Source organism: Pestalotiopsis fici (assembly GCF_000516985.1).
Source record: "Pestalotiopsis fici W106-1 unplaced genomic scaffold PFICI_Scf_1, whole genome shotgun sequence".
Lineage (NCBI taxonomy): Eukaryota > Fungi > Ascomycota > Sordariomycetes > Amphisphaeriales > Sporocadaceae > Pestalotiopsis > Pestalotiopsis fici.
In genome coordinates this window covers 4,714,061-4,736,570 of record NW_006917091.1, presented here as the reverse complement: position 1 = coordinate 4,736,570, position 22,510 = coordinate 4,714,061, and the positions used below count along the sequence as shown (strand labels likewise).

Here is a 22,510-nt window from a genome sequence, read left to right as displayed (position 1 = left end):
TGCACCCAAGGCAGCATGCACAACGGCACAGGATCAGTACCTGCAGGCAGCCGTCTCACCGAAAGAGCCCAATCATCAGGGAACGTGACTCTTGCTGGCGGTGTCAATGTACAGCTCTCTTCTAATGTATGTCGACGTGCGGACCTACGGTATAGCCCGCTGTGGATGCCTTCGTCTTATTCTTTTTATTCATTAAAGTGCCCAGTGTCGCGTGCCGTTCTTTTTCTTGTCTGCAAAGCTTTGGGCCGTGTCGTCTTTTTCTTTCCATCCTCCACAAATACCCAACTCTTCTCGCTGATTCTTTGGTTGGGGAGCATCATTCCGCAATTGCCGGCCAGGACTCCAGTACACTTCACCCCGGCACTCGTACCGAGGCGCTGGAGCCCCCAAGAGACCCCTGCCCTGCCTGCAGTCAGCGCTGACGTGACGCGAAGGACTGCTGGCTTGGAAAAAAAGCCCTTGCTGCAAAGGCCGCACCCTGCGCTGAAGATCGCAGGTTGGGTGCTGGACAGCGCTTGTACTAATTGTTGGTTTTCCATGACAAGAGGGAACACAAGAAAATTTCCAAGGCGCGCCAGAACAATTTCGACGTCACACTCAAAATATCTCCTCCGATCTCCTTCAAACTACTCCGACGCCCACTAGTCAAGCCGCTTTTCCTACGAAACCGTTGAAGATATACCGATTCACCTACACAGCTGTTGAGAAGATTGGGCCAAAAATCTCGACCTTCCATGCGTGTGTGGTAGAGGCACGCAGCAGACATGGAGCTCCGGGGTGTTCTAATTCTGGCAGCAGCTGTTCTGCCGGCTGTCGTCATCGCCGCCCCATTGGAGGCAGCACAGCATGTAATAGATTTGCAGACCAGCAGCTCAGTGTCTGAGCAAGAAACTGCCAGAGCATCGCTGCCGCGAAAACTTCACGGTCGGTTCCTGCATATAACAGGTGCATCACACCCATTTCCCCATTCTCGCAACGCAATGGTGCAAGCCAGTTAGACTAACCCCCAATCTTCCCGCGGTCTAGATTTCCATCCAGACAGCCACTACAAAACTCACACATCCACAGAAGCTGGATACGCATGTCATCGCGGCAAAGGCCCAGCTGGATACTATGGCGCAGAGACTTCCGATTGCGACACGCCGCATTCGCTGGTCAACGCAACTTTCAACTGGATAGACGAGCACTTGAAGGATAATATTGACTTCATAATATGGACGGGAGATTCCGCGCGCCATGACAGCGACGACAAGTACGACCGAAGCGAAAAGGACGTCGTCAAGAGCAACCGCATGATTGCTGACAAATTTGTTACCACCCTTTCGGATTCGTCTGGTCTCACGATACCCATCATACCCACCTTTGGCAACAACGACATACTTCCGCACAATATCATGGTTGGGGGTCCTAGCAAATGGCTTAAGCGGTACACGGATATCTGGAAGTCTTTCATCCCAGAGTCTCAACGTCACACATTTGAATTGGGCGGCTGGTTCTACACCGAGGTCATTCCTAACAAGCTGGCAGTCTTCAGCTTAAACACCCTCTATTTCTTCAACCGCAATGCAGGAGTCGATGATTGCATCCACCCTTCCGAACCCGGATTCAAGCAGATGGAATGGCTGCGCATCCAGCTGCAATTTTTGCGCAATCGGGGAATGAAGGCCATCTTGATGGGCCATGTCCCACCTGCAAGGACTGCCGGCAAGGAGAACTGGGACGAGACCTGCTGGCAGAAGTACACTCTATGGCTTCAACAATATCGCGATGTTGTTGTTGGCTCTCTGTATGGCCATATGAACATTGATCACTTCTTCCTCCAGGATACTCGCGATATAAATCTCAATTATTTCAAAACCAGCAGCGCAGAATATGAAGCCCATGTCGAGAAAAAACAGCATGGAAACGAGCCTAAAGTTCATGCAGCGGGTCACGTCAATCAGGAAGGCTTTTATATTCGATCGGGTGCTGATTACTTGGCCGACTTGCGCAAGGATTGGTCCAAGCTACCCAAAGCTGCCATCCATACCTTGAGCGCAGAGGATTTTGAGGTCGAAGGCAAGAAGAAGAAGGACAAAAAGAAGAAGCAGAAGAAGCCGAAAAAGCATCCTCTGGGCAGCGAATGGGCTGAGCGCTACCAACTTTCTTTGGTCAGTCCAAGTATTGTGCCGAATTATTTTCCAACTCTCCGGGTCTTCGAGTACAACATTACCGGCATGGAGGACTCGCCTACATGGAGAGATGTTATCCGCGACAGCAAACCTGGACATGGCGAACAAATGGCTATCGAATCGGAAGATGTGGATTTCGAAATTGAGAAGAAAAAGCACAAGAAGAAGAAGGGAAAGAAGGGAAAGCCTGAGAAAGACCCGTACTTGATCGTACCTGAACCCCCATCAGCAACGGCGCTCCCCGGACCAGCTTATTCACCACAGCCTCTGACCTTGATGGGCTACACGCAATACTTTGCCAACCTGACCTACCTCAATAATGATGCCCATGACTTTCTCAAGAACGAGGCCCCGGCCGAGCTGCATAGCCAGTCGACTGGCGATGAGTTACAGTTGGACCAAGATTCCGAGGATCCTGCCTTTTCACACGAGCGCTGGAATGAGGGTGTACATAAAGGCAAGAAGCCTGGCCACAAGCCAAAGCCCCGACCATTCCAATTCGATGTCGAGTATAGCACGTTCGACGACGAAATCTACAAGCTCAAGGACTTGACGGTTGGCAACATGCTGAAGCTGGCCTATCGCATTGGCCAGGTTGGCAAGAAGTCCAAGAAGTCCAAGGCTTTGATTAACGGCTTTTCTGACAACGAGTTGGATGAAATCGAGAAATCTGAGCTTATTCGAGAACCCGAAGATGGTGATGACGAAGATCAGGAGCTGGACGACAGCGAGGATGAGAATGATGAGGATGCCGACAGTGACGACGATAATGATGACGAGACGGATGGCGACTCTGATGACGAGAGTGACCTAGAGTCCGAATCGAAGGACAAAAAGAAGAAGAAGGGCAAAGGCAAGAAGGGAAAGAAGGGCAAGAAAGGAAAGAAAAAGCCCAAGAGTAAGAACAAGGTTTGGCTGCATTTTCTGCGTCATGCTTTTGTGTCGACAGTATCTGAGAAAGACCTGAAGAAGGTGTAGGGTATGGATTGCATCTGGCGTTCTGGATTGTTCATGAGCATGCATCATACAAGCGAGTCATTGGGTATATGGACAAAGTCTCTGGGCAGTTTGGATCGGGAAAGTAGCATTGCGAGGCGTTCAGGGGTGCGGCCGAGAATACTGGCCCAATTGTTGCATTTTCTCCGGCGTAGGTTGTGTTTACTCGTTGGAAAAATTGAAGTCAAGCTCAGGATTCTCTCACAAGGAGACTCACTCATATTATAGCATGGGGATGAAACACTGCCACATTCTGGCACATGAAATGTTAGCATTTCTATTGCGACTTTGCAACAGAACTTTGCTTCCCCCCCCCCCCCCCCCCCCCCCCTTCCAAACCGCGATTAGCTTGAACTTTGTAATTTGCTTGTATTTGGAAAATGTCTCGATAAGAAAAAGTAGCCGTGGAGAAGTATGGGAAATCACATGTTTCAACATGATAACAACAACATGATGGGATCTGGGCCAACATATTGACTCGGCGCCTCACATCTTTTATTAGTGGTTTGGTCAAGCTGCTAACTAAGGTAGTGGGCAGCTGGCAGCCTGTGTCCCACCATGCCCCTCCTTGCACTCCGAGTCGGGTCCCAGTCTGGTGAGTCAAGTCGAATGCGCGCAAGCTGTGATTCGACAAAAATTCCTGCAGCAAAGCCTGTCGCCAGTATAGCGAGCCCATACTACGTATATATCTGCAGCTTCGTCAGATGACCCGCACACCTTTTCAGATTCTCCCATCGCAACACCGCCAAGTTGTCTAGACCAATCCTCCGAGCACTCTGGGGGCGCAGGTCGCCATTCAGGGCAAATCTTCCTTTCACATACGCTGCAATGGCTACAAACAGTGGTCGTGGTAACCCAAGTACGTCTGTTCATCATGCCTGTCCGGGTTTGATCTTATCCCGCCTATATATCATAAACGACCGGCCACTTCTTGTTCCCTGCCATCAAGTTTTGCGCCCTTTTCCACATGTGTACCGAAATCTTGCTGACCATCGTATTTTTCACTTCACACAGTCGGTGCGACCGAGGGCCCAAGCAAGGTTGGCGAGGGTGCCCCTCCTCCTGTTTCCAAGGATGTCAAGGACGCCGTGACGGCCGGGCAGGCGGGCGACACTGGCCTGCATGCCGCTGGCCAAGATGCGACCACGGCCCCGGCCGAGACCAAGGTCAAGTCGGCAAAGGAATGTACGTCAAACAGAGAAATCCAAACCACCGTGTCCGAGTCAACATTGCTCGATACTGAACATAATTGTAGTAGAAAGAGAGCGCAAGAAGGCCGAGAAGAATGCCAAATTCGCTGAGAAGCAAAAGGCCAAGGCCGAGGCGCAGGCCCAGCAGGCTGCCAGCAAGACGAAGAAGGAGAAGGCACCAAAGCCTGTCGAGGAGCCGCTGCCCGAGTACGTCGAAGACACCCCGGTCGGCGAGAAGAAGCGACTCAAGTCTCTTGACGATCCCCAATTCAAGGCCTATAACCCTGTCGCCGTCGAGAGCGCATGGTACGAATGGTGGGAGAAGGAAGGCTTCTTCAAGCCCCAGTTCAAGGCCGACGGCACCGTCAAGGATGAAGGCCACTTCACCATTGTTATCCCCCCACCCAATGTTACGGGTGCTCTTCACATGGGTCACGCACTTGGCAACTCACTTCAGGATACGTTGATCCGGTGGAACCGTATGCACGGCAAGACCACTCTTTGGCTGCCCGGTTGCGACCACGCCGGTATTGCGACACAATCCGTCGTCGAGAAGCGCCTCAAGAAGATGGAGGGCAAGACTCGCCACGATCTCGGCAGAAAGGACTTTATTGATCTCGTATGGAAGTGGAAGGACGAATACCATGCCAAGATCAACAAGGCCCAGAGGAAAATGGGTGGTTCAACCGACTGGAGCAGAGAGGCTTTCACCATGGACGAGAACCTGTCTGCGGCTGTCGCCGAGACTTTCGTCAAGCTTCACGAGGAGGGTATTATTTACAGAGCCAACCGCCTGGTCAACTGGAGTACTGAGCTGACCACGGCTCTGTCTAACCTCGAGGTCATCAACAAGGAGCTGCCTGGCAGGACCTTGATTGAGGTTCCAGGTTATAAGAGCAAGATCGAGTTTGGTGTCATCGTGCACTTCAAGTATCCTATTGAGGGCACCGATGAGACTATCGAGGTTGCCACCACTCGTGTGGAGACTATGCTTGGAGATACTGGTATCGCAGTCCACCCCGACGATGAGAGGTACAAGCACCTCGTTGGCAAGAACGCCGTTCACCCGTTTATTCCAGGCCGGCTCATGCCCATTGTCGCTGACAACTATGTTGAGAAGGACTTTGGTACTGGTGCTGTCAAGATTACGCCTGCCCACGACCCTAATGATTTCGCTCTCGGACAGAGGCACAACCTCAAGTTCATCAACATTCTCACTGACAATGGTCTAATGAACGAGAATGCTGGTCCCTACCAGGGCCAGAAGCGCTTCGATGTGAGATACTCGATCCAGGATGCTCTCAAGGAGAAGGGCCTGTACGTGGACAAGAAGGACAACGCCATGACTGTACCTATCTGCGAGCGATCAGGTGATGTTATCGAGCCCCTACTCAAGCCGCAGTGGTGGATGAGGATGAAAGAGCTTGCCGAGCCTGCCATTGAGGTTGTGAGAAACGGCAGAATAAAGATCAAGCCCGAGACTGCCGAGAGGAGCTACTTCAGATGGATGGAGAACATCAACGACTGGTGTCTGTCCCGTCAGCTATGGTGGGGCCATCAATGCCCTGTTTACTTTGCCCAGATCGAGGGTGAGAAGAACGATGAGGCAAACGGCGAGCTCTGGTTCTCCGGCCGGACAGAGGAGGAGGCACGCGCAAAGGCCGAAAAGAAGCTTGCCGGCAAGAAGTTCACACTGAAGAGGGACGAGGATGTGCTGGATACGTGGTTCAGCTCTGGTCTCTGGCCCTTCTCTACCCTCGGATGGCCTAACAAGACCCCGGACCTTGCCAACTTGTACCCCACCTCCGTGCTTGAGACTGGATGGGATATTCTTTTCTTCTGGATTGCTAGAATGATCATGCTCGGTCTCAAGATGGTTGGCGACATTCCCTTCAAGGAGGTCTACTGTCACTCGCTTGTCCGCGACTCCGAAGGTCGCAAGATGAGTAAATCTCTCGGCAACGTCATTGACCCTCTCGACGTTATTCGTGGTATCCCATTGGATGGTTTGAACAAGAAGCTCTTGGAGGGTAACTTGAAGGATAGCGAAGTCGAGAAGGCTACCAAGTACCAGAAGACTGCCTTCCCTGACGGTATTCCTGACTGCGGTGCTGATGCTCTTCGCTTCTGCATGGTCAACTATACCACTGGTGGTGGTGACATCAACTTTGATATCAAGGTTATGCACGCATACCGCCGCTTCTGCAACAAGCTCTATCAGGCCACAAAGTACGTCCTGGGCAAGCTTGACCAGGACTACACGCCCCCGAGCTCGGGCAAGCTGACTGGCAAGGAATCACTTGCTGAACAGTGGATTCTTCACAAGATGAACCAGGCCGTGAAGGAGGTCAACCAGGCCATCCCCGACCGAGAGTTCAACACTGCCACCACCACCATTTACACATATTGGTACAACCATCTTTGCGATGTCTTCATTGAGAACTCCAAGGCGATCATCCAGGACGGCGCAGAGGAGGAGAAGCGTTCTGCCGTCAACACCTTGTACACGGCTCTGGACAATGGTCTCAAGTTGATGCACCCCTTCATGCCGTTCCTCACCGAGGAGCTGTGGCAACGACTTCCTCGACGACAGGGCGATGAGACTCAATCCATCATGATCGCCAAGTACCCCGTGTACGAGGCAGAGCTGGATAACCCGGCTGCTGCTGCCGCCTACGAGCTTGTCCTGGGATCATCGAAGGGTATTCGTTCCCTCATGGCTGAATATGCCCTCAAGGACGAAGCCAAGGGTAAGCTTTATCTCAATGTAAACCGAAAGACTAGAGTGCTAACGAAATTTGCAGTCTTTGTACAGACATATGATGAGACCGCCCACAAAACCGCTGTCGATCAGGTGCAGTCCATCAAGTCTCTAAGTGGAAAGGGTGTCACAAGCATCGAGGTCTTGCCCAGCTCTGATGCCCGACCGGCCGGCTGTGTCGCTTACCCTGTTTCCAGCGCTGTCACCGTGTTCCTGCACGTGAAGGGCCGCGTCGACATTGATAATGAGATTGAAAAGGCAAACAAGAAGCTACAAAAGACAAAGACGGCCATCCAGAAGCAGGAGAAGCTTCTGAACGACGCTGCGTACCAGCAAAAGGCCAGCGAGACCCTGCAAGAGCAGGATCGCAAGAAGCTTGCGGACCTCCAGAGCGAAGCTCACGGCTTTGAAGGCACCATCAAGCAGTTTGAGGGTCTGAAGCTTGAGTAGATCAGGATTGGTGCAAGTGGTATACCCGAGTCATCATTGGCAAGTCTTTATCGCCAAGAATTAATAATAGAGCTCGTGTGATCAAGAAGGAAAACAAAGGATAAATTCAGCTGAAATAAATAAATCCAGGATATAAAAGTGCATGTTCATTATTCCTTTTGACTTGGCATGTGAATTGCGTCTTCTTGACTGTGGCTCGGTAACAACGTTGCTCCCTCCTCCCAACTTCATCAAAAACTATCCTCCAGTTTTGCTGTCTGAGAAAGTCGTCATAAAGTAATGCCGTGCTTCGGTAGGAACCGAGCAGGTTGATCCGACACTAGCAGGACAAAACAGTATTGTGGATGGGCCAGACACGCCAAGACTCATTAAATAATACGACTTGGGTGCACACAATAGTCAAAACAAGTCACACATTCACATTAATAAATTACCATCTGGTCCTCAGTTTGTTTTCCAGGTTTTTATTCGGGTGCGAACTCGTGGCTTACATACAGAGACGATGAAAATAAAGCAGAAACCACGAGCCAACGAGTTTTGTTGACCGATACCGTGCACCTGTAGTGCACAATTAGGTGCTAGATATCTAGCCATGTCTTCCGCATGCATCAAGATTCGTTTGCCTATTCCCTATCGTCACTGGTTCATGCAGTAACGCCAGCATAGAAAAGGCAATAAAGAACTCCTCCCACCAGTCTATCGTGATCCCCTCTCAAAGTGCTCCGCCAGGACAACGTTTGAAGATTTGCGCTGTATCCCCTATGCAATGAGCAAACAAAGACAGACAACTTTTGTGTGAACAAGAAAGGCGTTATTGAAAGGCGTTTTTTAGATGAGGTCGGCGACGTTCATGGGCATCTCCTCAATCTGGGTGCTGTAGAATTGCTCGATCTCTCTCATCATGCGGACATCGTCGGCAGTGACGAAGTTGATGGAGACACCCTTTCGGCCGAAACGACCACCACGACCGATACGGTGGATGTAGTTCTCGCGGTTGGCGGGAAGATCGTAGTTGATGACCAGGGAAACCTGCTGGACATCGATACCACGGGCCAACAGGTCAGTGGCAATCAGGACACGGGAAGATCCAGAGCGGAACTCCTTCATGATAAGGTCACGCTGGGCCTGGTCCATGTCACCGTGCATGGCAGAGACGGTGAAGTCACGAGCAGTGAGCTTGTCGGTGAGCCAGTCGACCTTTCTGCGGGTGTTGCAGAAGATGACGGCTTGGGTGATGGTGACAGTCTCGTACAGATCGGACAGGGTGTCGAGCTTCCACTCCTCCTTCTCGACGGCAATGTAGAACTGCTTGATACCCTCCAGGGTAAGCTCGTCCTTCTTGACGAGAATACGGACGGGGTCGCGCATGAACTTGGTGGTGACCTCCAAGACGTCCTGGGGCATAGTGGCAGACAGGAGGACAACCTGGGTGCTCTGGGGGAGGAGCTGGAAGATGTCGTAAATTTGCTCGGTGAAACCACGCTAGAAGAGATTTGTTAACATGTGCTTGACAAAGCAAAGGCGTTTTGGGTACTAACAGAAAGCATCTCATCAGCCTCGTCGAGGACGAACATCTTCATGCTGTCGGTCTTGAGGAAGCGGCGCTGGATCATGTCCTGAACACGACCGGGAGTGCCGACAACGACCTGGGGGCCGTCCTGGAGAGCCTTCATGTCATCACGAACGCTGGTACCACCAATGCAGGCGTGGCACTCGATGTTCATGAAGTCACCGAGGGCGATGACGACCTTCTGGATCTGCTGAGCCAGCTCACGGGTGGGAGCAAGGATCAGAGCCTGGCAAGCCTTCAGGCTGGGGTCGATCTTCTGAAGGACGGAGATCGAGAAGGTAGCGGTCTTTCCAGTACCAGACTGGGCCTGGGCGATAACATCATGGCCTGAATGGTGGGAAATTAATTAGTCAAGATTGGTTGATGAGAGCCGAGGAATCGCGAGCAAAACTCACCCTTAATAACGGGCATAATGGCACGCTGCTGGATAGCAGAGGGACGCTCGAAACCGTAGGCGTAGACACCACGGAGGAGCTCCGAACGGAGGTTCATCTCATCGAAGGAGTCGACGGTCTCATCGTAGTTGGACTCGATCTGACCTGAATGGAGGGGTAAGGAGGTTAGCTTGGGTTCATCCACGTTAAAAAAAAGTTCAAAAGTGGGTAGGCGTCGGTAGGCGTGGGAAAAGACGGCCCACGCCGCCGTCTCGCATCGCGACGAAGCAGGACACCTGCGACGAGACGGTTGTCGATTGATGTGAAGATGTGTGCTTACTCTGCTCGATGTCCTCCAAACCCTTGTCAGCCATGATTGCGGTTGTTGGGTTAAAATCGAGAATTCAAGCGCCCGGCCTGAAGTCTCGAAAATATGTTTGATGGTGGGGTTGCGAAAAAAAAAAGATGCGCAGACCGACCGCAAAAAGAAGCGAAGGTTCTGCGACAGCGACAGCTGTAGGATACGAAGATGAAGTATTAAACTAGATCAGATGCTCTCGGTCGGCGAGAGCGATTCTAGATCTAGGAGAGGGACACTGTTGGATTTTGTGGTGTAGTGGTTGATGTGGTGAAGATTCCCAAGAATCCGTGGTGTTGGGGGGGGGGAAGAGGTTCTAGATATTCACGCGAAAAATTTTGGGCAGGAGTCCGCAGCAGCGTCGAAAAATTCAGATGGTCTGTGCGTGGCGGGCGGGCGGCGGCCCAAAAGGCGAAACGGGGGCAATGTTGCTAGGCTACTGGGTGGTTCTCAGGCGTTGAATGGCCCTGATTGGCTCAATGGGTTTCGGCGCCTGGCAAAAGCCAGCAGAGAGGGCAAAAAAAAAAGTTCAAAGAAAAAAAAAATCCAGTGAAAATTCAGCACTGTTCTGGGCTATTTGCTGATCTACCTAGCAAACGGCAATACTTCAGGTATTACCATACTACTATTATACCACTTTTAGGTAGTAGATGGATATTAGCACAACCAAATAATAGTTTCTCCTCGAGTATCAAGCCAAAGCAGGCACTCTTCTCTTTCTTTTCTCGCTCGTTTCTGTCAGTTGGGTCTTTTCTTGCCTCTCCACTGACGACGCACATTCCCTTTTCTTCTGTGCATCCCCTCCTGCATCTGTCTGTGCCCCTGGCCACGAGGCAGATACTACGTACATTCATTTGATAGCCAGTGCCCGTCTCACATGCAGACCAACCCGCTACTAAGATAGCCCAAGAACCCAGGCCAAGGCCAAACTCTCCATACCTGGTAATCCTACATTAGGCCACTCGCTTGGTTGGTGGCGGTGTGTGTTCCTACCTTGCTGCTATCTTGTACGCAGGCAGGGCTAGTAAGTATAGATAATAGTCATTCGATATCTCGGGTGGCTGTCTACGAGCATTCTGTCCGTTGTGGGGGGCAGGCATCAACTGTAGATCTCTTCTGCAAAAATCAACGGCACAACATTAGACATGTTGCTTTCACAAGATTCTGGTCTCTCCAATGGAGGCCATGTGAGCACTCGTCATGCTCACATAGCTGTGAGCAATATCGAGGCAGTCGTTGAGTCATCCACAGAGTCCATTCCCGTGCATCCTTTGGGAGTCAAACCACTCGGCAACCAGTATTTTTCATCCGGCCCCCTAGCGCGCCACGCCCTTGGTCTTTTGGGCAGCCTTCCCGACGAAATGATACTGCAGCTCTTGGAGCATCTACAGCAAGACTCGCTCAAATCCCTGGGGTCCACATGTCGGTTTCTATATGCCTTCTGTCAACTAGATGAGCTGTGGAAACCCTTATTTCTCGAGTAGGTCCATTTCATTACCATTTGGCACACTATACGAGCTGCGCCTCATCTGACTCCTTCTATCGAGTCACAACCATCTGACTTTGCTTAAGTGAGCATGGCGTTTAAAGCAAAATGACTAACACAATGACAGAGCTGTGGAAGGGTCAAACCTCCCAAAGTGGAAAGGTACTTGGAGGAATACACTACTGCAAATCCCTCGAGAAGTTGTTACGAGGATAGACTGCAATAATGTGTTCTCGGATGTGCTCCACCGCCCGTTCGCTTGCGCCAACATTGTTTTGAAGAACCATGTCTCGCGTATCCCGGAAGCAAACCAGATAGCCCGTCTTGACAAACTTTCCTACGAGGAGTTTGCAGACTCATGGAGCGGCAAGCCCTTCATTCTCACCGACTGCGTTCCATCGTGGCCAGTGTATAAGGAATGGACCATCGAGAAGCTCAACAAGGCGTATGCAAATGTGGAATTTAGAGCAGAGGCAGTCGATTGGCCTTTCGCGTCGTACCACGAATACATGGTCAACAGCCGGGATGAGAGCCCTTTGTACTTGTTCGATCGCAAGTTTGCGGAAAAGATGAACATCAAGGTCGGTCGAGATGAAGGTTGCGCTTACTGGCCTCCCGAGTGTTTTGGCGAAGACGTTTTCAAGCTGCTTGGCCGCGAGAGACCTGCACACCGATGGTTGAGTATGTCCAAAGTGATGCTTGCTCGGCGAGCATCTTGTAATGTGTGGCGGACATGATACTGATTTTTGATACAGTCATTGGCCCCGAAAGAAGCGGTTCGACTTTCCATAAAGACCCGAATGCGACCAGTGCATGGAACGGTGTTATTCAGGGTTCCAAGTACTGGCTCATGTTCCCACCCAGTGTTCCAGAACCTCCGGGCGTTTTCGTGTCAGAGGACAGTAGCGAAGTCACCAGCCCTTTGAGTATCGCGGAATATCTTCTCACGTTCCACGCGGAAGCGCGCAGGGAAGCAGGTTGCCTCGAAGGGATTTGCGGCGCCGGGGAGCTGCTATATGTGCCCAGTGGTTGGTGGTGAGTGGCCAATCACATATTGCGCATATTTGTCTCTCTTCTCCTCAAACTGACACTTCAATATTATAGGCATCTGGTAGTCAACCTTGAACCGGGCATTGCACTGACACAAAATTTTGTTACAAACTCGAAGAAGCACTTGGCACACGTTCTCTCGTTCTTGAAGGATAAACCAGATCAAGTCACTGGATTCAGCCGGGATGTCGACAGTCCGTACGAACTGTTTGTCGAGCGGCTTCGTGAGCAAGAGCCAAGTCTACTAGAAGAAGCGTTTGAAGAGATGGAGCGCAAGAACTCTGGCAAAAAGCGCCGATGGGAAGAAGCAGTGGGCGCAAAGGAGGAGACGGAATCCGGGGGAGGTGGATTTAGCTTCGGCTTTGGGGGTGACGATCTAGAAGAGGATGAAATACCATGATAGACTGCGCCAGGGACTGTTTCACAGCACAAGCTTTCATTTATTTCAGTCTGATCTTTCCCACATACGAAGGACTTGGCGAGAAATGACCCCGGCTCCCGTGCATTTCGTCTGATATTTCATCCTCGCGAGTTTTCAGAAGGACATGAAAAATTGCCAATGACTCGTAAGTAGCCGGAAGCATCGCATGCGACGGCGACAGGTCCTACGTCAATCTTGGGACAAGATCTTATTATTGTCTGAGACTTTTCGGTAGGATTTGTAGGCAGACGGGCCGAATCCAATAAGAATGCAGAACAAATGATCAGCAGGAATGCGCCTCATGAGGTATCTAGGTATTTTCACTATGTACCTACGGCGAGAGTAGTGACAATGCCCACTGAAGAGAGCCACTGAACCCAAGAAGTTTTAGCCAAGTCAAACCCCCCGCGGACGCTGAGTTAAGCTTCCATGCTTGCATTACTGTACAAAGTATGAAATACATAATCTTTGAGAGCCGCGGGCACGGGGCGCATAGGTGCCCTTTTACGACAGCTCAGCTTGTATGAACGGACGGAACCCCCTTTAGTCGCCTTTCCCCCCTCCTCTCCTTCCCCCCAACCTAAGGACCAAAACCCCCCGAATTGGACCCAACGGCGGGAGGATTCACTGGCGGCTTAGGCTTGCCTGGTACCTGTGGTAGGTACGAGCTACATAGGACATTCAATGTTCTTAGGAGATGGTCTTTCCCCCCCACCTGCTATCGTTGTCTTCCCTTACCCGGCCGAACTAAGTGGTAGTGGTCAAGGAACGCCAACCCACCCACCAGTCAAGCAACACCCTGCGTCCAAAGGTCGTTACGTTCCCCATCACACTACACCTACACGGGGACTGGAGCTCTTAGATGGCGAGAGCGAGTGAATGACTGCAGCTGAACCTCAGAGAGGCTCCGTCACCTTCCATCGCGAACACCCCCCAAAACTTCTCGTCACTCTGCTTGTGGCACGACATGATGCATTTGGTGCATACCTTCTTCAGCTGATCCCGCTTGAAAGCAGAGAGAGAGAGAGAAAAAGGTTACTTGTCCTCATTACTTAATTTTCTTCTGCTCATCTTACTTCCGAACAAGTGACGAGCCTCCCACTCTGTTCGTTGCCCGCTACTTTACTGCTTCCGCATCTTATCCAAACCACACCCGTACGAGCTGCTCGGTCAGCCTCCGCCCAGTCCGCGAACCAGCCAGCCAGCCAACCAGCCTTATGATTCGCCTTATTGAAGCAAGCTTTCTAATTATATCGCATCATCGCTTCAAACTCTCGTGACCGCGGCCTCCGTTCAGCTCCCGCCCTTTCGCTCCTTTTCCCGCCTTTCTTGCAGTGCTTGACCCTCGCTCGCTTTTTGTTATCCCCGACGCCGCGTCACCATGGTCTCCGACGAGACGTACGAACTATGCCTCCCGATATTGCAGGACTCAGGCTTGGAGGAAGAAGACAAGACCGATAGACTAGAAGACCTCCTAAAGCAAGAGACCAAACTGGAAGGGTCCAGCCTAGAGAATGCCGTGCTCGATGTCCTATGGAGACACCGCGATGGCGGCGGCGCTGCCGCATCCCCTCCTCCGATCCGGCAGACCATCCTACGCCGGCCGTCGCCAGCTTCGTGGAGGGGTTCGGCAACCCCCCTATCAGGCTCACCACGTCTGGGTGTGAGCCCTCTGGCTCCTCCTGGCTTTGTGCCTACCAATCTCAGCCGGACCAAGTCGTCGACCGTCTCTCCGTTCTCCTCGCCGCGCCCCTCTCCACGCCTGGCCTTCGCCGCTCCAGTGATCCCCAACAGTCCAAATCTCAACGCTTACGAGTTTGCCAACGACACAAGCCCCGCACCCGAGATCTATGGCGACTTTCAGACTGAGAATGTGGATTGGCTCGTGAGTGACGATGCGCTCAGTATCACCTCCTCCGTCGGTGTCTCGAGTGGACTGAATGCCGCTGTCCCCGAGTTTGTCTCTACACAGCAGACGGATATGACACCATATGATATGCTCCGCTCTATTCTCGGCCAGTCCAAAACGGATGATGAGATTGAGGCAGCCCTGGCTGTACACGGTTATGACTTGAGTGCCACGATTGCCGCCATCATGGAGTCTCAGGCGCAGGACTCTGGAAACGTTGCGCATCTCGCGCCTGAGGCCAAGAGCATCCTGATTGGGAAATCCATGACCCCTGATAACCGACCCAACACGCCTTCAGGCCAGCAGAAGCCAGGCATCATTTGCAAGTTCTACCTGTCTACGGGCCAGTGTCTTCGCTCGGATTGCCGCTTCAGCCATGATCTGAGTAATCATATATGCAAGTAAGTATCTTGAATGTAGCTTTCGATCCACAATTCCCAATGCAGTGCTAATAGCATCGTAGATATTGGGTAATGGGGAACTGTTTAGCTGGGGAGACTTGCATCTTCTCGCATGACCCGGCCCACCTCATCAACCGTCTCACGGTGGACGAGACTGGCACTCCTCCGAGTAAGAACTTGTCGGTTACAGATTTCAATTCTGCTTTCCCTTCGTTGCGTCCAGCCACACCAGAACTCAACCCCTTTGCGCCAAGTTTCAGCTATTCTCCCGCTGGCATGACACCACCCCCAGGCTTGCGACCAATGAATAGCTACAATGGAAACGAAGGCTCTCGTTCTAGATCCCGCCCTGGTAGCCGCCAGCAGGCCAAGGACGGCATGGCTGCTCCGTCCATTGATGATAATGATGCATTTCCATCACTGGGGTCCGCCTCTGCCAAAACAAACAAGAAGCATCACGGCAAACGTGGTGGCCATGGCCATAGTCACAAGGACAATTACACACCTAGCTCTCTCGCTGATATCGTCAAGATGTCGCCATCTCCATCACCAGCACCAGGGCCTGCACGGCAGGACAAGAAGATTGGGCGCAATGGCAGCGCGGCAAATATGAAGAATGGGGAAAACAGCGCCGCGGCTCTAGCTATACCCACGCCAAAACATATTCCATGGTTGGAGACTGGAGACCGAGCGAACAAGGCTTATCTCAAAGCACGGCAGGAGGCTATCAAACATGGTGGCCTCCGCAATAAGTTCTTGCAAAGGTATTTTCTATTCCTGCCCATTGATGCAACCCCAATACTAAGATACAATGATTAGCGCTGCCCAAGCATGGAATCGAAATGATGCCCGTGCCGCCAAAGCCCTAAGTCTTCGTGGCCAAAGTGAAAACGAACTGATGCGCAAGGCTCACCGAGAAGCTGCACGAGAGCTGTACGAAGATCGTAACAGGCAGACCGCGAATTCGCAGGTCACAACCTCTGAGATTTACGTCGATCTCCATGGTCTACACCCAGAAGAGGCTGTTGAGTATCTGGAACGTGTTCTTCTTGATAATAGTAAAGAGGCCAGGCCAGTGTATGCTATTACCGGCACCGGCCACCACAGTAAGAATGGCAAGGACAAGGTGGGCAAAGCAATCAGGAACTTCCTGAATGAGTGGAGATATGCATATCGCGAGTTCTCCGTGCCCGGCGACCGGAACAACATGGGCGGCATCCTCGGTGTTGACGCTAGGAGCTACGACAAGAGTCTAGTTAGAGAAGGGAGCAGCAGCTCCAAGGACCAGGACGAAGTTAAAGAAGAGGTTGATATCCTCAGTCAGGGAGTCGAGATCGGTGATGGCAAGGTGCGGTTGCTTGTAAGGGATCCTCCAAAGGGACCCAGCGGCAACAGGAACAGATGATCAGCCTGAGCGGAAGAATTTATCAAACAAATCACAAATCAAATACTGTAACAAGATTCATCCACTGATCGATACACTCGCCGTGCCCAGCTGACTGGCCATACAAGCGATGTGGAAACTATGCAAGCCCTGCTCTGTGAAGTCGACCAAGCATGTAGGTACCAAGCAATATATACTAAACATACCATCGACCGCCGTGACAGTGTGTAGTATAGTGAGTACTGTAGTCTCGTCCAAGTCTGAGATATGTTCTTCCCAACTGTGATTGTCTCCTCTGTCACTTTGATCCGGAGTCTATCAACGATTGCGTACTTGCCGTTCGACATCAGACATTTTCTTCATACCTATTATAGTAGCAATTACAAACAAGAACCAGAAGTTAAATTGAAAAATCCCCCTTTTTTTTTTCCTGCACTTGCCCTTAGAAGCTCTTGCCTACTTGGCCATTGGTCAAATAAATATCACAAATTGTGCAGCAGAACTATCATCGACTTGAAGTTACACTTCCCTTCATGTCAGGGAATCATTCCCGTAACTTCATCAATGTCTAAAAACCCAGATGAGAACCCCTTCTTACCCACCACATATCTTCCGAGCAACAGATTCTAAGGAGGACTGATCCCATCGTTTCCTCTTCATTCAAGTTCATCTTCATCGTCAATGACTCTCTTCCTTGAGTCTACTCATGACCACCCATTCTTCCTCTTACCAATATTTTCCAACTTTATACATATCACGCAAGCACAAGTTCTACCTGTTTCCCTCAAGTCAATCCATCAGCCGCTCTCATTCTTTCCGCTCCTTCCATCCTCAGTTTCTATTACCCAGAGGTTACTCTCTTTCTGTATCTACTCGAAGTGCAACCCTTCGTCTCAATAATCCAGTCGTCATCTACAAGGGAATCAGCACATTGACTATTCACTATCGGCTCGAAACAACACTTCCAACTCAAATCTGCGTCTCTCAATAGTCTATCTACCCTGAATCCACCCGTTACTCTCTCTTATTTTTCCCATTCAGTCCTTCATTCTCAGTCATTCAACGGCCTTGATCTGAATCTATCCAACGAACAGCCAGACGTTGCAAGAACTCAACTGTTTTCAGATTCAAGTACCTTCCCTTTCCAGAGTGAGAAGATACAATTCTGTGTTTTCCATTTCTTACATACTACACCCCAAAACGTTTCTGCCTGCCCTTTCCATCATAACGAACACACATAAACCCGACCTCATGCCAAGCTTCCAGGATGGCTCTCGTTCCTCAGGAGACATACCAGGTGCTCCACTGCAAGCACAATGAAACGGCTATCGAGGATGAGCCAGAGATCACTGCGTGGGTGAAGCGGACCAAGATCAATCCCGTTCACCCTTTTGTCGTCTGGGCCAAGGGAGACACGAGTGAGCTCACGCAGCTCTACCAAGATCTTCCAAAGGAAACCACCCACGGGTACCCCAGCTCTGGTATCTCATTCGGCCGGGCCATGATCAGCCCCAGCATCGATATTACAACTGCTGGGGGTGAGAATCTCCCAAGATACCTGTGGCGAGCCACCCATGACGGCCAGCCCTATGGTGGCCTCAGGTCCAGAGGCCAAAACGGCGCACCTCCGCCGTATTTTGCGGCTCAATTCATCTTGCACTGCAACTGGAAGTCGCGTGATCCGAGCCCCTTCATGTCATGGACGAGCGAAAAGGGAAGTGCCTACTTTGTGGCAGCTTCATACCAGGCAAGAGGCTACAATAACGTCAAGGTCACCCGCGTCGATACTCAGGGAGAGGGATGGGATCGGGAGCGCCAGAAGATCTGGCGGGTCGCTTCACTGGTCAATGCTCTCAAGTATCCAGGTCTCGCCGGCCGGGACGTCTTAATGCACGAGTATCTCATCGAGAACTCAGTGCCCGAGGAGGCAATCGAATCGTTCAACTGGCTTGCATTGGTGAAAAAGTCCCTTGAAGCTCAAGATAAAGCGGCCTTTGTCCGCTCTCGATGGAACGCTCATTGTAAGGCGGTCGACGCCAAGAAGAAGGAGAAACAGAAAGAGAAGGACGATGAGATTGATGCCTATGCCAAGGAGTATAATCTTTCCCGGGACGAGGCTACTGAATGGTACGAAGAGGATGCTAGGGAGAGAAGGTCAAGTTGCGTCAAGACATTTCGAAGACGCTACAAAGAACACAAGCGTTTGCTACAGAGGAGAAGCTAGGTATCCTGTACTCGAGGCCATCGTCGGCCAGCAGGTATTGTCATGCCTCTTCGTCTTCCAGTCCAGTCTGGGTCAAGAGTCCCAAAGAGGAGTTACACGGGTGTTTTTAAGGACATGTCTTTTCAACAAATTAGGTCCGGGAGCCAGCGGAATTGGTGCGGTAAATGAGGGAGAGCGGCAGCGAATCATCTCAAGATTACGGGAAGTTCATGTATCATCACGTCACGAAGGAATGCCTTGCTCTTGTTTTTCTCAAGCGATCACTTTAGCATGTGCGCAAGCACTAAACTTCACTCGATTATATTAGTCCATCAAACAAAACCATATCAAACCTATGATGGATATTCATACGTGCTGTGCAAGTGGCTAAGCGCCTGCTCTTCGTGAATTTTTGGTTTCTTGTTGCCGTTCACCTATTTGATCATACTTGCTTCTCTCGAACATGATGTATGGTTAGCTCAAGGTTTCCATGACTTCTGGAAGGATTATAATTACTGAACCTAAGCTTTCCTGGAAGAGTCTTGATGGTACTTTGGAAGGGACACCAGTCGAAAGTGATTTCGTGAGAATCAACGCCCAACCACCGCTATCTATCGTCTATCAAGGCTAAAGAATACCGATGGAGCGGGACAAACCTCAAGAATATAAATCAGTACTGTTGGCACTGTGAAGGTGAATCTTGGCGTATGCGGCCTATACTGTAACCAAGTTGTCGCCACGGCCATCACGCGACCAGATGTGATGTAACGCAAACAGATCCACGCGGTAAACGCACAATTTCTGGGACTCGCCGATGAGAGCAACTTCCAAGTGAAGAATGGTTAATGTCGACATTCGGGTACGAGGACGTTGTCATTCCGGAAATCGATGATGATTTTGTAGACGTGGCTATGCTTACGCGAGCCCAGATATAATCAAACAATTCAAAGCCACTTGTGTATATGACCTAGACCATGAAAATACCTGTCTTCAACAACCCTCATCCCTCCGCGCCCCGGTATCCTATATGAATTGAAAAGCAATTAGCCTTTCCCTAAAGACTTCTGCGATGAGAGCTGACCACCAATCAAAGTCTTATCATATTGCACTATGTTATCCTTTCCCTAAAATGGACCAAACATTTGAAGATCCTGTTCTCTCATGCTGGTTGTATGTGCTTCAAGAAATTTGCATCAATTCGAAAGCCAAGCTGTTTATCCCCAATCAGGGTTGCTTCAGTGTTAGTAAGTCTGTGTATCGCGCAGCAACTTCTCTGACGTTAGTCATAAATGACGGTCAAGAAAGAGATTCTGACGTTCTTTCTTGCCTTCTTCTCACACGCGACGAGATCAATCAGTTGGGAAATAAAACAATAAAGTAGAAGTATTGTTCATGATAGACTTGAGATGTTGCTAAATTGCTGGGATACCGTTAGACAATAAGCTTATTACCTACACTTCGGAACCGGCATCCGAAGCTTTTCTTGGTGATGATGTGTAATAAGCGATATATTTGATTGAGCCTACATCAAGTCCAAGAGAAAAAAGAAGAAGAAAAAAAACGTTGTATCAGCTCTCCTACACGATCTTCGCGTATGGTTAAGGGGTAATAATGGCCATGGAAGCCATCAACCGAAAGAAAACCATATAATTCAGACAAAATGTGTCAAGGACCGCCCACATTCCAGCCCCGTAAGTCACCCGCGGTGGGCACCCCGGACCACCAGGGATCAAATCCGATGGGCCCGGCCTCTCGGAAGGATGATGACGCAGCTGAAGGTCTTGACCTTATTATGCCGCGCTTCTGTAGGCACCTGATACGGCTTCGGTGTGCAAAGTCTTCTGAATGGTATGGGTGTATGCGTCTCAAGTTTCTCAGATGGGAGAGCCGCACGGGTTTGAACCCATGTCACTGTGTCTATAACCTTGGTGCCAATCTCTATGATCTTCTTGATTACGAATCCCGGTGAGGCAGTACAGTGTTGGCGCGCCGACCAGGAGATTAAGAAATCTTCCTGCACTGAAGGATTCACCCAGGTTGAGCTGCTGTACATCATCTACTTGGGGACCCCCTTGTCATCACCATTATCCATGCCACCACCCATGTAACCGAGGTCGTGATAGAGACTAACCTAGGAGACTCGCAAAGTTTTCCGGTCAAGCAAACATACAAGCTTACCGGCTGAGCTTGCCTGATGAAACTGACGAGACTGACGACCAGGGCTAGCTGTCGCGAGATAACGGCAAACCCGCGTGGCTGGCACGTCTAAATTTTCCTCAGGGGGGAGGAGGTTACTATCCACACATGAAGATAAAAATATGTACTCACAACATCCGACGGCCAAAGATGAATTCCAAAAATCTAAGCATTAGTTCTTTTCGGCTCACAACTGTCAGCATTTCTAGTCGGCGCCCGGCAAAGGATACACGAAATGCCACGCCTCTGGATGAAAAGGCACCCATAAAGTATTTTCGATACCTTTCTTCTCATCTATAATATTAGCCTCCCCCCTGACCGCATTAATAGTAGAGGACATACACAACATACATGTACAAGTATACGAATATTCACCCGGAGCGAATATGCGCGGAAAGGCAATCACTCTTGAAATACTCCCAACTTACCACACTGGAGTCATGCCTGCACAACAGCCGTGCTCATCCCAAGATGATTCCTCCGTGGTATTCAACAACTACAGCCACATCATCACCGCCAGCATCAGGCCACAGACCTCGATGAGCAGCACTGACGGAGGAGAGTTCAAAAATCATGCTCAGACCTGGGATCTGGTCCTCTCAAATATGCTCGCCGCTGCTCGGTGCGCTCACTGGCACAGACACAAGTGCGAAAAGACGGCAGAAATCGGAGGCTTATGCGAGGAGTGCTCGAAGGGGCAATGTGGGTTTTCTGAAATGGACACCAGTCTACCCGTTTTCGGCGCTGCAGAGACTCACTTGGCATTGTCTGTCGTTGGCCGCAAGAGCTCATGGTGTGCCTGGCATGGACAGAGGTGACCCGGCAATCTGGATCATGAATGCGAGCGCATGGGAATGAGTCGACCAACGGCGCAGAGAAGGCGAGAAATATGTACAGTTCAAAGAATCGACGCAACCCCAATCTGCCCGGAAACATACAGACGAAACGAACAGGATATATGTTGGCCTCGTTATTTTCTGATGCCAAAGAAAGCTCTTTCCGGACTCATTCTCTTCATCCATTCCAGCTCTTCATCCTCTATGAGAACATCTACAGAGTTCCAACTGCAAAAAGTCCATGAAAAGCAATGGCAGAGAACAAAGGCCTTCCTTCATTATATAACGTTTGGACTCTCTTCATACATCAGGAGTTCATCCCACCACCAGCAGGATTTGCCCCAAAACTCTCGAGAAACCAAAATTTGAAATCAAGTCATTGAAGTCACCTGAAAAGGAAAATTCCAAAGAAGAAGAAGAAGAAGAAGAACAAGAATGTCTGAACCACACATCACCGCGGGAAGCGACATGGACCATGGCGAAGATCACATGGTAGTCCACCATCCAGACACCAGTATGAATGGGCCTGCTCCCGTCACTTTCGACACAGCAGTATGCGCCCACAGCTCTACCCACGGGTGCAGTCGCATGCCGCATTGGAAGTACCGTCCGCTTTGCCTGAGCTGCGGAAACAACGAATGCTTCAATACGGTATAACTTCAGTAAAGCTAGGGAATGCCATGGAGTGCGTTGTTCTGCTTGAGCTTATGAGTGGTTATCTGGCGTTGTATGGTCATGAGATAATCGTGGGGAT

The 22,510-nt window shown here is 50.6% G+C and overlaps 7 protein-coding genes across 7 annotated transcripts; 6 read left to right on the top strand and 1 right to left on the bottom strand.

Annotated features, from left to right (window-relative positions):
- Positions 1-764: 764 nt before the first annotated feature.
- PFICI_01416 (uncharacterized protein) lies at positions 765-3,149 on the top strand (the record flags this gene model as incomplete). The annotated part of the gene is made up of 2 exons (XM_007829997.1): positions 765-993; positions 1,069-3,149. The coding sequence occupies 2 exons, from the start codon at positions 765-767 to the stop codon at positions 3,147-3,149; spliced, it is 2,310 nt and encodes a 769-aa protein (XP_007828188.1).
- Positions 3,150-3,995: 846 nt separating this feature from the next.
- Positions 3,996-7,568, top strand: PFICI_01415 (Valine--tRNA ligase; the record flags this gene model as incomplete). The annotated part of the gene is made up of 4 exons (XM_007829996.1): positions 3,996-4,026; positions 4,182-4,352; positions 4,423-7,107; positions 7,162-7,568. The coding sequence occupies 4 exons, from the start codon at positions 3,996-3,998 to the stop codon at positions 7,566-7,568; spliced, it is 3,294 nt and encodes a 1,097-aa protein (XP_007828187.1).
- An 828-nt stretch (positions 7,569-8,396) lies between these two features.
- Positions 8,397-9,886, bottom strand: PFICI_01414 (ATP-dependent RNA helicase eIF4A; the record flags this gene model as incomplete). The annotated part of the gene is made up of 4 exons (XM_007829995.1): positions 8,397-9,050; positions 9,107-9,465; positions 9,534-9,677; positions 9,853-9,886. The coding sequence occupies 4 exons, from the start codon at positions 9,884-9,886 to the stop codon at positions 8,397-8,399; spliced, it is 1,191 nt and encodes a 396-aa protein (XP_007828186.1).
- A 1,129-nt stretch (positions 9,887-11,015) lies between these two features.
- PFICI_01413 (uncharacterized protein) lies at positions 11,016-12,806 on the top strand (the record flags this gene model as incomplete). Its single annotated transcript, XM_007829994.1, has 4 exons — positions 11,016-11,350; positions 11,484-12,037; positions 12,112-12,391; positions 12,461-12,806. 4 exons carry the CDS (start codon positions 11,016-11,018, stop codon positions 12,804-12,806), a joined length of 1,515 nt encoding a protein of 504 aa, XP_007828185.1.
- Positions 12,807-14,208: 1,402 nt separating this feature from the next.
- PFICI_01412 (uncharacterized protein) lies at positions 14,209-16,542 on the top strand (the record flags this gene model as incomplete). Its single annotated transcript, XM_007829993.1, has 3 exons — positions 14,209-15,137; positions 15,200-15,901; positions 15,957-16,542. The coding sequence occupies 3 exons, from the start codon at positions 14,209-14,211 to the stop codon at positions 16,540-16,542; spliced, it is 2,217 nt and encodes a 738-aa protein (XP_007828184.1).
- A 1,246-nt stretch (positions 16,543-17,788) lies between these two features.
- Positions 17,789-18,745, top strand: PFICI_01411 (uncharacterized protein; the record flags this gene model as incomplete). The annotated part of the gene is made up of 1 exon (XM_007829992.1): positions 17,789-18,745. The coding sequence occupies one exon, from the start codon at positions 17,789-17,791 to the stop codon at positions 18,743-18,745; it is 957 nt and encodes a 318-aa protein (XP_007828183.1).
- A 2,561-nt stretch (positions 18,746-21,306) lies between these two features.
- Positions 21,307-21,738, top strand: PFICI_01410 (uncharacterized protein; the record flags this gene model as incomplete). Its single annotated transcript, XM_007829991.1, has 1 exon — positions 21,307-21,738. The coding sequence occupies one exon, from the start codon at positions 21,307-21,309 to the stop codon at positions 21,736-21,738; it is 432 nt and encodes a 143-aa protein (XP_007828182.1).
- Between the last annotated feature and the right edge of the window lie 772 nt (positions 21,739-22,510).